Genomic DNA, 14,956 nt, shown 5'->3' with positions numbered 1-14,956 from the left:
ACCTGCAAGTTAACCTTCAGGGAATCCTGCACAAGGGCTCCCAAATCCCTTTCGCACCTCAGATTTTTGAATTTCCTCCCATTTAGAAAACAGTATGGTAGATTTTCAACAGACCAAACTAAAATTAAAATAAAAGAGTATACAAGACAAGTCAGGGAAATGATAATAGAGAAGCACAAATCTGGGGAAGGGTACAAGACCATCTCAAAGGCACTGAACGTACCTTGGAGCTCAGTGCAGTACATCCATGGAAAAAGTGCTAAAAATTTATAAACCACACCCACAGGCTGACCCTCTAAACTTAGTCCCAAAAGAATGGAACTTGTAAGAGAGGCTACTGTGACGCCAACATTCACTCTGAGTGAGCCACAGAAGTCAGTGGCTGCAATTGGAGATGAAGTTCATGGCTTCACAATCTCTAAGGCCTTGCACAAAAAGGGTATTTATGGAAGAGTGGCAAGGAAGAGCCCTAGCTAAAAAAAAAGTATATCCTTGCCTGCAAAGACTTCGCAAAGCATCCTTAAAGGATACTGTAACGATGTGGAAGGTCTTATGGTTGGATAAGACTAAAGTGGAACTTTTAGTCTCGACACTAAGCAGTACATGTGGCGCAAATCTAACACTGCACATCAGCCAAGTAACACCATCCCTACTGTAAAGTACAGTGGAGGTAGCATCATGCTATGGGGATGCTTTTCAGGAGCAGGGCCCCGAAATCTTGTCAGGATTGATTGGAAGATGAATGCTGCTAAATACAGAGGTCCTGGATAAAAGAAACCCCGCTAGCCTCTGCCAGAAATCTTAAACTGGGGAGGAAGTTCATCTTTCAGCAGGACAACCCAAAACACACTGCCCGAACAACCATGGGAGTGGCTTCACATGAGGAAAATTCTCGAGTGTTCTTGAGTGGTCCAGTCAGACTCCTGACCTTAAACTGATCGAATATCTCTGGCAAGACTTCAAGGTTGGTGTCCAATGCTGCTCCCCAACTAACCTGGCGCAACTTGAGCAATCTTGAAAGGGGGAATGGGCAAATCTTGCTCCATCATACTGTGCAAAGCTAATAGACTTATCCAAAAAGACTACTGGTTTTAATAGCTCAAGAGGTGATTCTGAGCAAAGGGGGATGAATACTTTTGAACTGCTGATATTTCAATTTTTGAATTTTTAGTTCTTCATGCTTTACAATTTTCCCCTTTTTTGGGCTCAATTGTGAAAAAAGAGCGCGCAATTCACAAATAAATTGATCAAATCTCAGTTACATTGATCAAAATCCATGGTTCTAATACACATTTATGTGAACAAAGGGTTGGGGCTGAATACTACTACAAGAAATTATATGAAAAAATTGTTGATATGCTCTTGGATATTTTGGCCAGTTTACTTTCATATTTCCTCTTTACTCTCCTTATGGTATTTTAGTTGCCTTCTGTCAGTTTTTGAAAGCTTCCTAAACCTCTAATTTTTGCTGTATTATATGCCTTCTCTTTTGCTTTTACGTTGGCTTTGACATTCCTTGTCAGCCATGGTAGTCTCATCCTCCTCTCAGAATACTTGTTTGTGGGATATATCTACCCTGTACCTTCCAAATTGCCCCCAGAAACTTCAGCCATTGCTGTTCTGCCGTCATCCCTGCTGGTGTCCCTTTCCAAAGAACTCTGCCCAGCTCCTCTCTTATGCCTCTGTAATTGCCTTTACTCCACTGTAATAGTGACACATCTGACTATATATTCTCCCTCTCAAACTGCCAGATGAATTCTATCATATTATGATCACTGCCTCCCAAGGGTTCCTTTTTGTTAAGCTCTCTAATCAAATCTGTTTCAGTACACAACAGCCAATCTGGAATTGCCTTTTCCCTGGTGGGCTCAATCATAAGCTGCTCTAAAAAGTCATCTTGTAAGCATTCTAAAAATTCCCTCTCTTGAGATGCAGCACCAACCTGATTTTCTCAATCTACCTGCATATTGAAATCCCCCATGACTATCATAACATTGCCCATATTACATGTATTTTCTATTTCCTGTTGAAATTTATATTCTACATCCTGGCTACTGTTTGAGGGCCTGTATATAATGCCCATCAGGATCTTTTTACCTTTGCAGTTTTTTTAACTCTACTCAGCACGTCTCTACATCTTCAGATCCAACATCATCTCTTTCCAAGGATTTGATTTTATCTTTTGCCAACAGAGCCACCACATCCCCTCTTCCTACCTGCCTGTATTTCCCATACAAGGTGTATCCTTGGATGTTAAGCTCTCAACTACGATCTTCTTTCAGCCACGTCCCAAGTGACACCCATGTCATACTTGCCAATCACTAACTGCACTACAAGATCATCTACCTTATTCTGTATACTGAGTGAATTCAAATACAACGCATTCAGTCCTGTTTGCATCATCCTTTCCGGTTTTGCCCCCATGTTATACTTCACCTCATCCCACTGACTGCAATTTGCCTATCATCTGCCTGTTCATCCTCACAGTATCACTACACACTGCATTGACTTGCATACCAGCTGCTCCATCAGTCTGATTCTCATCCCACTGCCAACTTAATTTTAACTCTCCAACAGCTCTAGAGAACCTGTACACAAGGATATTCGTTCCCCTCAGATTCAGGTATAACCTGCCCTTCCGCAGAAGAGATCCCAATGATGCAGAAACTTGAAGCCCTGTCGCCTGTTCCACTTCCTCAGCCATTCATTCATCTGTGCCATCATCCTATTTCTGGCCTGACTAGCAGTGGCACTCGGAGTATTCTAGGGATTACCACCTTAAAGGGCCTGCTCATCAGCTTTTTCTCTAACTCCCTATACTCACTGTGCAGGACCTTTCTACCCAAGTCATTGGTGCCAATATGCACCACAATGTCTGGCTGCTCACCTTCCCTCTTGAGAATCTTCTGCTGCCACTCTGAGACATCCCCCACTCCTCAGACAAGTCCTGGCAGACCCTGCTTACTTCTTAAAATGCTAAGTAAAGTCCACAAGTTACTGTCTCAAATAATTATGTAACAACTTCAATGAAAGTTGCCATATTTTCATTTACACAAGAGATCCTGCAGATGCTGGTAATCCAGAGCAATGCTCGCAAAATGCTGGAGGAACTCAGCAGATCAGATATCATCTATGGAAATAAACAGTCGACATTCCAGGCCATGATCATTCATCAAGACATACACAGACAGGGAGATATTAAAATAATATTAAAATGTCTCAATTTTTAAGCTTCACAATCCTCTGAACTCAATTAAAAATATACAATTTTAAGTACAAAAAGCTAGAAAATTCAAACAAATATTGGAAAAATAACAACTATTTATCTACAGTAAGAATTAATTCCTCTCACAGAACTGTTGCTTGTGAGTGACCAAAAAGGAAGATATTCTCTTATTTATCAATAACCTACATGAAGTAATACATCCATTCTACTTTATCAATGTTGGTTTCTGCTTGAAGGATTCATCCTGACATTTGCTGGAATTTCTACCATGTTCTTCAGCTCCACCCTGCTCTTCCAGAGATATGACCAAGAATTGTGGCTGCTAGCAGTACAATGATCACTACAGAAAAGAGCAATTATATAATCAGTTGTATATGTTATGGAGTTATTAACAAATAATTATAGTTGTGTATAGTTATCCTGACTAATATAGAGGGTTAACACACATAGAAGAAATCGCACATCTTACATTGGGCGACAATGTTGCAGAATAGACATAGTCAGGATTAAAACATTGATTTATGAACCAATAAAGTACTGATAGATTAAACCTAACTGGTTTTTCTAGTACGTTGTAGTTTATCATTTTAAACTAATGTTTGAAATTTACTTCATGACCTATTTTAACTTATGACTAATTTTAACAGGTCAGCTCATTTCCTGCTCAATGTTCTCCAAAATCAAATTACAGTGGATGCTGAAAATATGAAAAAAATACTGGAAATAATCAGGTCATGTAACTGTGAGAAGAAAGACAGAATTAGTACCACACACAAAATGCTAGAGGAGCTCAGCAGGTTAGGTAGCGTCTATGGAATGAATAAACAGTTTACATTTTGGGGCGTGACCCTTCACCGGGAAAGGAACGGAGAAGATGCCAGAATAAGAAAGGTGGGGGAGAGGAAGAAGCACAGGCTAGAAGATGACAGCTGAAGCCTGGTGAGTGGGAAAGGTATAGAGTTGGAGAAGGAATCTGATAGGAGAGGAGAGCGGACCATGGGAGAGGGGCACCGGGGGGGAGGTGACAGGTAAGAAGCTAGAATGGGGAATAGAGGAAGTGGGGAGGGGGGAATTTTTCTTTACTGAAGGAGAAATCAATGTTCATGCCATCAGCTTGGATGTTACTAGACAGAATATGAGGTGTTGTTCTCCATCCTGAGAAAGGCCTCATCGTGGCAAGAGGCCATGAACCAGCATGTCAGAATAGTAATGTGGATAGGAATTAAAATAGTTGGCTGCTGGGAAGTTAATATTTAAGTCTGCTGACTTCTCATTAGAGCTGGAATAAATTTAACATAAAACAAGTTCGACATTAAACTATGAAAGGAGCAAAAGTCGAAAACTAATGTTCTGAAAGAGAGTGTAAAGTGGGAAATAATTATGAGAAATGATTTAATGGTACAAGATAACCTACATTACAAAACTTTTGTCATTTGTTGGGGATCTTCTACGAAGCAGAAGATGTTCTTAAAGTCTGCTCTTTCTTTCAATTGGTCCCGGGCCACAGTTTTCCACTGGAAAACTGGCTCTCGATTAACTGATGAAGCCCAGCATAGCACAGGTTCCCTCCAAGTAGAGTTGATATGTTCCATTTTGTCAGGTAAGTAAAGCCCCACCTCAGGCATAACAGCTGTGGAAACTGTCATATAAATATCTTCACAAATATTGAGAAATGATTAAAAATAAACTATTAAACATATTTAAATCAAACATTTTACTTCCTGTTGTGACCAATCCATTCACAGGCCAAACCACATTAATCCAGTGCAGACTCAAGTCCCTCTTGCCTTACAACCACATTATAGGACTTCCCTCCTTTCCTTCCCACATTCTTTGCATACCTAGTACTTGCTAGAACTCTAACATGTACCAATTCTACTGAAATCTCACCAACCCAAAACACTAATATCATTTCTTCCTCTTCAAATATGCTGCTTGAGTTGAAGTTATTTCTAACAAGTTCCGGTTTTTGGAACAGTTTTGTTTGCATCAATAGTGCACATTAAGGAGCAAGGCTTAAAATTACATACTGAACAAGAAAAATGTAGGGTGTAGGTATCATTAAAATAACGCTCTAAATTGACTACATTATTTTGAAAGGCTCAAATGACATTTTAGCACCTTGAAGCAGTCTTTAGCAAAACAGAAGAGAGTACCAAGAAGTGACAAAAGATGCAAGGAAACTAATATGCAAGGATCACGTTGTAAATAAGCGATAGTTGCTGAAATGAAACAGCCACTGCACAAGGTGGTGGCAAGTATCATTCCCCTTCAGATAATCTAGGACACTATTCCATAGATCAGTTTTGCAATATGTCTGCTAAAGGGCAAATGAATTTTCAGGGTGTAGCTCACGAGACATAAATCTGTTTTGTTAAGATTTGAACCTTGCACAGAATCCCTGATGATCAAAACTAGCAAAGCACTACAGCATGTAGCAGGCAGAGTTTTTACTGGTATAGACAACATTTGCTGTTTACTGATCACCCTGGTTATGTGGTGTCACTGAAATTGATAATATATTGTTTCTGATGCTCCCAACCCACCTGGTATTTTACTACGTTTCCTAGAGAGAAATTCAGATGAAAACCAATGTACCCCGTGTTAACTAGTTGCTGTGGTGGGGAAAAATAACATCACCACATTAAAAACTACGAAGGCAAATGACCGTTTAGGTACATGTAAGAGGTCAGCAATCACTGCTGTAAACACAATTATTTTTAAATTCAAGATTCAGATTGCTTATTGTCATTTTTCTGTACTCTGGTGTAAAGGAGAATGAAATGATTGCAGCATAAAAACATCACATTTACTACAAAGAACTCAATAAAAAACATTAAATATAAAGGCAACTCTATAAAACACAAGTAACTTTTGAGCATGGCTGTATATACATTAGATTAGCTTATACACATTGAGTTTATGTACATAAAGTGATGCTAGGTGCAGGAGTATCTGTACATAAGGTGACTTTTGACAGTCAACGGCAAAGTGACAAAGTAATGCTTGGCAAGGGGAACTCTTTAGGTAGCAGCAGGGCAGATCAAAACAGAGTAGCACAGTGACTGTATTAGTGTAGGTAGAGGTGTGGCAGTGCATGGGGGCGGGGGTGGTGGATGAAGAGTACTGAGGACTTGTGGAGAGGAATGCCTGAAGTGTATGTAGTGGTGATGGGGGTGGTGTAGCAAGTTAATGGGTGGAGGTGTTGATCAGCTTAATGGCTTGGGGGAAGTAAATGATCTTGAGGCTAGTGGTCTTGGCAGCGAGGCAGTGTAAGACCATACAACATAGGAGTGGAATTTGGCCACTTGGCCCATCAAATCTGATTTGCTATTTCTCTTCTCTGATAGAGTGGGACAAATAGTCCATCTGCAGGGTGGGTGGCATCCTTCATGATAATACTGGCCTTTTTCTGGTGTCTTTCTGCAGATATGTTCTTGATGGCATCAGTGATGTGTTGGGCAGTTTTAACTACCTATTGTACAGCCTTTTCTGTCTGCCACAATGCAGTTTCTTTCTCACACAGTGATGCAGCATATTTGGATGCTCTCAACTGTGCATCTGTAGATGGTCATGAGTACTGATGTGCATAGTCCAGCTCTCTTCCGCCACATCAGAAAGTAGAGGCTTTGGTGAGCTTTCCTGATTATGTAGAATGTGTTCTAGGACTATGAGAGTTGTGCGAGATGTCTACTCTCAGGAGTTTGATACTGCTTGCAGCTTCCACTGCTGTGCCACAGATGTGAAGGGCAGTATGAGTGGTGTGGTTTTTCTAAAGTCGATATCCATCTCCTTTGTCTTGTTGACAATGAGGAAGAGGTAATTTGACTGGCCAGGCTTTGAACTCTTTCACCTCCTCTCTGTAGGTAGTCTCATCATTGTTGGTCATGTCATTGGCGAGTTTGACAATGTCATTGCTCTGGTGTTTGGTCATACAGTCATGTGCGAGCAGAGCGTACAGCAATGGGCTCAGCACACTGTCCTTTGGGGGCACTGGGGTTCAGGATGATGGGAAGGGAGGAGTGGTTGTGCAGACTGGCTGTCCGAGGTCTGTTGGTTAGGAAGTCCAATGCTAATTTGCACATGGTGTATTTAGACCAAAGAGTAGGAATTTGTTTACCAAGATCTGAGATCTGGGACAATTGCATTAAATGTCAAACCGAAATCCAGAAATAATATTCTGATATGTGCCCTTGTTTTTTAAGCTGTCTTGGAGATTCACTTTCTTGCAAATATACGCAATAAATCCAATAACCATAATAGAATCAATAAAGATCTCATCAACGTGGACAACCAATGTGCAAAAAACAACAAAACTGTGCCAATACAAAAAAAAATAATAATACTCATCAATAACTAAGCAACAAGTATCAAGAACATGAGATGAAAAGTCCCTGAATGTGAGTCCATAGGTTGTGGGAACATTTCAGTGATGGGGCAAGTGAAGTTATTCCCTCTGGTTCAGGAACCTGATGGTTGAGGGGTAATAACTGTTTCTGATCCTGGTGGTGTGAGTCCTGAGACTCCTGCACCTTCTTCCGGATGGCAGCAGCGAGACAAGAGCATGAACTGGGTGGAGGGGGTACCTGATGATGAATGCTGCTTTCTTGTGACAACGCTCTGTGGAGAGTGTGGTCAATGGTGGGGAGGGCTTCACCAGATGTTGTCTGGACTGGCAGCCTTACTGGGGTTGGCTCTCTCCAAAATCCTTCTCACGTCTGCTGCTGTTACAGACAGTGACTGCTCACCTGGAAGGGGAGTAGCTGTTGTGGATGGCTTAGTGTTGCATACCTTGAAGCATGGATTAAAGTTATTTAGAGTATCAGAAAGAAAGGCATCACTGCTACACTTGACGCTGCTTTTCCTGCATATTTCATATTCAAAACAGCAGGAAGCTCTTAACAACACACATCAAGGTTGCTGGTAAACACAGCAGGCCAGGCAGCATCTCTAGGAAGAGGTACAGTCGACGTTTTGGGCCGAGACCCTTCGTCAGGACTAACTGAAAGAAGAGCTAGTAAGAGATTTGAAAGTGGGAGGGGGAGGGGGAGATCCAAAATGATAGGAGAAGACAGGAGGGGGAGGGATGGAGCCAAGAGCGGGACAGGTGATTGGCAAAAGAGATATGAGAGGATCATGGGATGGGAGGCCTAGGGAGAAAGAAAGGGGGAGGGGGGAAGCCCAGAGGATAGGCAGAGTATAGTGAGAGGGACAGAGAGAGAAAAAGGGGAGAGAGAGAGAGAGAGAGAGAGAGAGAGAGAGAGAGAGAGAGAGAGAGAAGTAAATAAATAAATAAATAAATAAATATATATAAAATAAATAAATAACGGGTGGGGTATGAGGGGAAGGAGGAGCTTTAACGGAAGTTAGAGAAGTCAATGTTCATGCCATCAGGTTGGAGGCTACCCAGACAGAATATAAGACGTTGTTCTTCCAACCTGAGTGTGGCTTCATCTTGACAGTAGAGGAGACCGTGGATAGACATGTCAGAATGGGAATGGGACGTGGAATTAAAATGTGTGGCCACTGGGAGATCCTGCTTTCTCTGGCAGACAGAGCATAGGTGTTCAGTGAAACGGTCTCCCAGTCTGCGCCGGGTCTTGCCAATATATAGAAGGCCGCATCAGGAGCACCGGACGCAGTATATCACCCCAGTCGACTTACAGGTGAAGTGTCGCCTCACCTGGAAGGGCTGTCTGGGGCCTTGAATTGTAGTGAGGGAGGAAGTGTAGGGGCATGTGTAGCACTTGTTCCACTTACAAGGATCAGTGCCGGGAGGGAGATCAGTGGGAAGGGATGGGGCGGGACGAATGGACGAGGTAGTCACGGAAAGCGGGAGGGTGGGAGAGAAGGATGTGCTTAGTGGTGGGATCCCGCTGGAGGTAGCGGAAGTTATGGAGAATTATATGTTGGACCAGGAGGCTGGTGGGGTGGTAGGTGAGGACCGGGGAACCCTATTCCTAGTGGGGTGGCGGGAGGATAGGGTGAGAGCAGACATGCATGAAATGGGAGAGACGCGTTTGAGAGCAGAGTTGATGGTGGAGGAAGGGAAACCCCTTTCTTTAAAAAAGGAGGACATCTCCTTCGTCCTGGAATGAAAAGCTTCATCCTGACAGCAGATGCGGCAGAGACGGAAGAATTGCGAGAAGGGGATGGCATTTTTGAAAGGGACAGGGTGAGAAGAGGAATAGTCCAGATAGCTGTGAGAGTTCATAGGCTTATAGTAGACTTCAGTCAATAAGCTGTCTCCAGAGATAGAGACAGAAAGATCTAGAAAGGGCAGGGAGGTGTTGGAAATGGACCAGGTAGACTTGAGGGCAGGGTGAAAGTTGGAGGCAAAGTTAATGAAGTCAACGAGCTCAGCATGCGTGCCAATGCAGTCGTTGATGTAGCAAAGGAAAAGTGGGGGACAGATACCAGTATAGGTTTGGAACATGGATTGTTCCACAAAGCTAACAAAAAGGCAGGCATAGCTGGTTCCCTTGGCTGGGAAGCTCTTAACAGCTGTTTTACGAATCTGCAGGGTTTAAGCACATAATAGGCTTGGGGTAAAGTAACTAACTTGCATCTTTTAATTAAAATATGGCTAATGATGTTGAGAAGCCCCGAGAGAAATACACATTGAATGCAGATATCAAAATGTAGTTATCATATGATTGCCAACACAAATCATATTATATATATCCTTTATTGTTAAAGTGCATTCTTAAACGCTCCCAGAGGCAAAAAGAAAGTGGACGGTGCTGCAAACAAGATCATATCCAAACCTGATAGCCTTGTCAAAATTACTTGCTTTAGAAAATCACTTTTATTTGTCACATGTAAGTTGAAACACCGAAGCCTACAGGGAAATGTGTTTTTGTGTCAATAATCAAGAGAGGGTGTTTTGGGGCAGCCCACAAGTGTCACCATTTTTCCAGTGCCAACACAGCATGCTCACAACTTACAAACCTTAACCCGTGCATCTGCAGGAGGAAACCTGAGAACCCAGAGGAAATCCACGCAGTCGTACAACTCCTTACAGACAGTGGCGGGAATTGAACCCCGATCACTGACTGAAAGCACTGCGCTGCGTTAACTGCTACGCTACTGAGCCACCCTCCGTACACAATTTCAGAATGTCCCAGTACGTCTTTATTTGTATTTACATACTTATGAAGTATAGTTACTAGAGTAATGGAAGGTATACTTGAAAATATAATTATAAGTAAGGAAACAATCTGATTTGAAGAGGGAATTTCACAATGTGAAATCTAAAGAGCTGATGAATGGGTGAAAAGAGAGGCTGTAAGGCCTAAGTGATCACAGAAACAGTGAATAGATCTAAGCTCTCCAGTTTGTTTTTATGCCGTTTGCTGAGTCATACAGCCATTTGCATAAAAGAAACTGAGCGGAGATTTAACAGTCCCTCCTGAGTTGAGAATAAATAGTGGTCTCAGTACTTTACAAAGCAGTTGAGTGCCACTGTCATTAACGTCCTATTGATTAATGGCACAAAGGATACTATTCTCTGTCAGTATAATCTTTTCACCGTTGTCATCATAGAGTTCCAGTCCATTCAGACCAATGTAATAGGGATCTCCCCATGTAGTCAGCAACTGAAGCTGAAAAATAACTGGGAAAATGTGGATCAAGGAAAGGAACACATCACAAATTTGGAAACATTGTCAGAGATTAAACTTCTGCTGACATTACCATAAATATTTCATTTCAACTGTAAAATGCATACATAATCTTCCCAAAAAAAACCATCTGTACATTTAAAGAAAAACTACCATAAAACAAAGACTCATTGTAGTAATATTATCCCATATAATACATCAGCTGTATAGGCACAAAAGGCTGAGGGTCATAGAGACAGATTTATACAGCATGGAAAGAGGAAATTGAGCCTCTCTTTGCTGAGCAAGATGCCCACCTAAACCAGTCTCCCTTGCCTACATTTGGCCCATATCTCTCCCCCCAAGCCTTCTCTACCCACTTATCTATCCAAACATCCTTTAAATGTTGTGACTGTATCTCCCTCAATCAGTTTCACTGCCAGTTTGTTCCACATACCCAGCTGTAAAACTTTAAAACTTTCCCATCTCAGTTTCCCCCTATCTATGACACTCATTATTTTATACACCTCTATGAGGTCACTTTTCAGTCTTACACCAAGGAATAAAGTCTCCCTCAACCTCTCCCTATAAAGGTGGTTCTCGATTCCTGGCAACATTCGCCTAATTTTTTTTGTGCTCTTTCCAGCTTAATGACATCTTTCTATAACATGGCAAACAAAACTGTATAAAGAACGCTTCAGGTGGGTCCTCACCAATGTCACCAATAACTGCAATATAACATCCCAACTCCTATTCTCAGTGCTCTGACTGATGAAGGCTAAAATGCCAAAAACCTTTTTTACCGCCGTGTCCATTTGCGGCACCACTTTCAGGGCACAATATTCTTATGCTCCTAGGTCAGTCTATTATACAACACTCCCCAGGGCCTACCATTTACTATAAGAATACTACCCTGGTTTAACTTGCCTTTGAATTGAACCACATCTGCTTTTCCTCAACCACTTAACCAGCTGATCAAGATCCCCCAGCAATTTTTGATAACTATCTTCATTATCTATAATACCATACATGTAGTGCCGCCTGCAAACTTATTAACCATGCTATGTACATTCTCATCCAAATCGCTTATACTGTATATCACAATGGGCAAATAACATCTTTGTGACCTCTGCGGCTCATGCATTTACTAACAATTGAAAACTATGAAATTGCCCAAATTGCCCAAAATGAAATTGCATTCTGGTTCTGGGATGAGTCTGATCTGTCAAACACCACAGCCTGGTGAATTCAATTGGGAAAGTTAACCAAGAACACACTGGACATTGCTTTTCCTTTTTCAAGAAAGAAGTGCATCAGAAATGAACAGTTTCAGAACACGTGCTTGAAAACAAACACAATCAGCACAAACACACAATCAATGGAATGACAACAGTTAACCTGAGAATTTGTTTAAATAACTGCTGCAGCAAAATGTAGTATTAATTGATCACAGGTTTCATGCAACAAAACCATATTCATTGATTGAATCTTAGTAAATTTAAACAGAGTTAAAAGTATTGAAGATCTACTTGAGCTTCCACCAATGATCATAGCGCAATTCATCAATGACGCATTAATGTGACCATAGGTGGCCTTACTCTGAGCAAACAAACAAATATGTAATTAGTGTCCTTAATTGAATGTTGGTGGTACAAAATGTATTTTCTAACATAGGGATGTGCTTGGTTTTGTTACCAGGAACAATTCTATGAAAGGGGTGTTTGAAACAGGGCAAGCTCCATGCAATGTGTACAGTGACACATGCTTAAAGTTGTGATCATTTGAACTATTTAACTTCAGGGGCTTATCATTTGGATGAAAGTAGTGTAGAAACTTCAGGCCCATCTGTTACTTGAATAGGAATAATTCACATATTGTAAAGACTTTCTGAAGTTGAAAGGATACAGCCACATGGCATGAGTGGAGCTTCATAGTCCATACTAGCCTGTTTCATCTTCTTCGCATGGTTCCTATCATAAACAACAAAAAACAATAATTCACTGTCAACACCACCAACATTTAGTTTGTCATTTATGTCAATATTATCATATGCATACATAACTAAATTTCGTTTATTATCAGGCAAACGTGTATTAAAATTAACAAGGTGTTTTTAAAATCCAATAAATAAAACATGGGAACATGCATTCTACTTAAATTATTGAGGAGCTAATAAAAATAAAGCAAACCTTCACAATGGCTAATTTAACAGTTTCAAAATTAATTAAATCAATACAAACAAACAGGACCTCAAGATCATTTGTCTGCTATTGTAGATTTCATGTGATGACTGCAAATTTTGAAAAAGGGAATATCTTTGATATGAGGGATTTATGTCCAACTAATCAATTTAATAAATTTACGGATAACAGACTTGCAAGAAATAGGAGCTGTCATCACAGTTCAAATCTATTTTATTAACATTTCAGGAAGGAATGAGATTTTGATGGTATGAAGAAATAAGAAAAAGAATTAATGACTTGGGATTTTTCTCACCCAATTTGCTGCTTTGGTGCTGCTTCATTGTTCTTCTGGAGGTAATCGATGAAGAGAATTTCCTGAGCAAAGTCAAAATGACACTTGCCTGGACCTTTCCGAATGAGGAAGCCTTCTGGTGGTGAAATAGTGTATCCGTCAAGTGTAATGTGAACTACCTTTGCCTGGCCAAAGTGGAAGGGTAGAAAGTTATTTAAATAACAATAGCCAATACTTACTACTGTCCAATGTATAAATCTTGGCTTGGAGCAATTAGCTGGTTGAGGGATGCACCATCCTCTTGAGCACTGCCCTATACCAGGGGTTCCCGACCTTTTTTTCTGCCATGGACCAATACCATTAAGCAAGGGGTCCAGAACTCAGGTTGGGAACCCTTGCCTGCCTATACCATGGTTCTAAAATAATGTATCATCGAAAATTATTCAAATTATTGAAAACAGATGCAAGGATTACATCAAAACTACTTTAAAAATACTTAAAACATTCTTATGTATTTTTTCAAATTGATTTAAATAACCAATCTTTGCCTTAGTTCTTCATGTCTATTCTTAGTTTAAGTAAACAGAGATACTATTCCTGCTTCAGGCACAGCTTTTAGTACAAATCCCCTTTTATAGACGGTGAGGAATTGCTGCTGGCTTCTGAAGTCATCAGCTACCACGAACTTTCATACTTCTATTCTTGGTACTCCTGCATGGGAATCCTGAACTTGTTTGTTAACATGTACGAAAATATCAGCAGTTAGGCACAGAACTGTCACATTTCCATCAAGTATGTTCATCTTTCCATCTGCAAATCTAAATCAGGCTGTTGAAGAAACATTAAGGAGCTTCGCACCACCCCACAATATGAAGTGAGGATATAGCAACCATTTTAGGCTACCATTTTGCAATCATTTCTACAAATGTGATCTAGAGATTGGTATGCTGTTAATGTGCTTTACAAATTGGAGATGGAAAACAAAAAAAAAAGCAAAATAAATGGGATACAGAGATATGTGCAGTAGTAAAAGGACTGCACCAATCCCTGAGGGTGGAGCGCTGATAATGAGTTAAAAAGGCTTCTGGAATTAAAAAGGCTTCCATTAATTGGGCAAGGCACAGAATATGAGAGGCAGCTATGCCAGAGTTACACAGAAAAACTACTCAAGTGGACACTTGAGCACATTTTAATGATTCTGGTCACGTGACATCCAAGCTGTACAACGCTATACAGGAAACTGATTAAATTGAGGACATTTCCCGGACTGATATAAGATTGTACATGTTACGGCTCTTTTCTTTCAAACAGAGGAAGCTAAGGAATGCTATATCAGGAGTTCCCAACCCTTTTTGCACCGCAGACCGGTTTAATATTGACAATATTCTTGCGGACCACCCGACCCGGCGGTGGGGGGGGGTTAAGAGAGGTGTTCAAGTAGGGTTAAACTCACCTCAACATGTCTTTTACAATTAGGGTTGCCAACTTTCTCACTCCCAAATAAGGGACAAAAGTAGCAGTCAAATACGGGACACTTGTGTTTAGCTCCAGAAAGACTACCATAACCATGAAGCCTTGCGCGGGCACCTGTGTGCGCATGCACGTACGTGCTGATTTCTTTTCCCCCACAAATCGGTTTTGGCTTAATCTTCCC

At 41.0% G+C, this 14,956-nt stretch overlaps 1 protein-coding gene across 5 annotated transcripts in view; it reads right to left on the bottom strand.

The window, feature by feature from the left end:
- The window catches only part of LOC134351900 (katanin-interacting protein), a 147,451-nt gene that overhangs the window by 38,943 nt on the left and 93,552 nt on the right, over window positions 1-14,956 (bottom strand). For all 5 annotated transcript variants that reach the window (XR_010019289.1, XM_063058784.1, XM_063058786.1 and 2 more), the window contains 3 exons: window positions 13,324-13,487; window positions 12,733-12,797; window positions 10,731-10,841 (listed from right to left, as the gene is read on the bottom strand). Coding sequence is in view for 4 of the 5 variants with exons in the window: in XM_063058784.1 (XP_062914854.1) it covers window positions 10,731-10,841; window positions 12,733-12,797; window positions 13,324-13,487 (340 nt within the window). In the remaining variant the exon portion in view is untranslated. The remainder of the gene's footprint in view (window positions 1-10,730; window positions 10,842-12,732; window positions 12,798-13,323; window positions 13,488-14,956) is intronic.

This window comes from Mobula hypostoma, chromosome 9, assembly GCF_963921235.1.
Source record: "Mobula hypostoma chromosome 9, sMobHyp1.1, whole genome shotgun sequence".
Classification (NCBI taxonomy): Eukaryota; Metazoa; Chordata; class Chondrichthyes; order Myliobatiformes; family Myliobatidae; genus Mobula; species Mobula hypostoma.
Note: the sequence above shows the minus strand (reverse complement) of the source record. Positions and strands in the feature narration are given on the sequence as shown.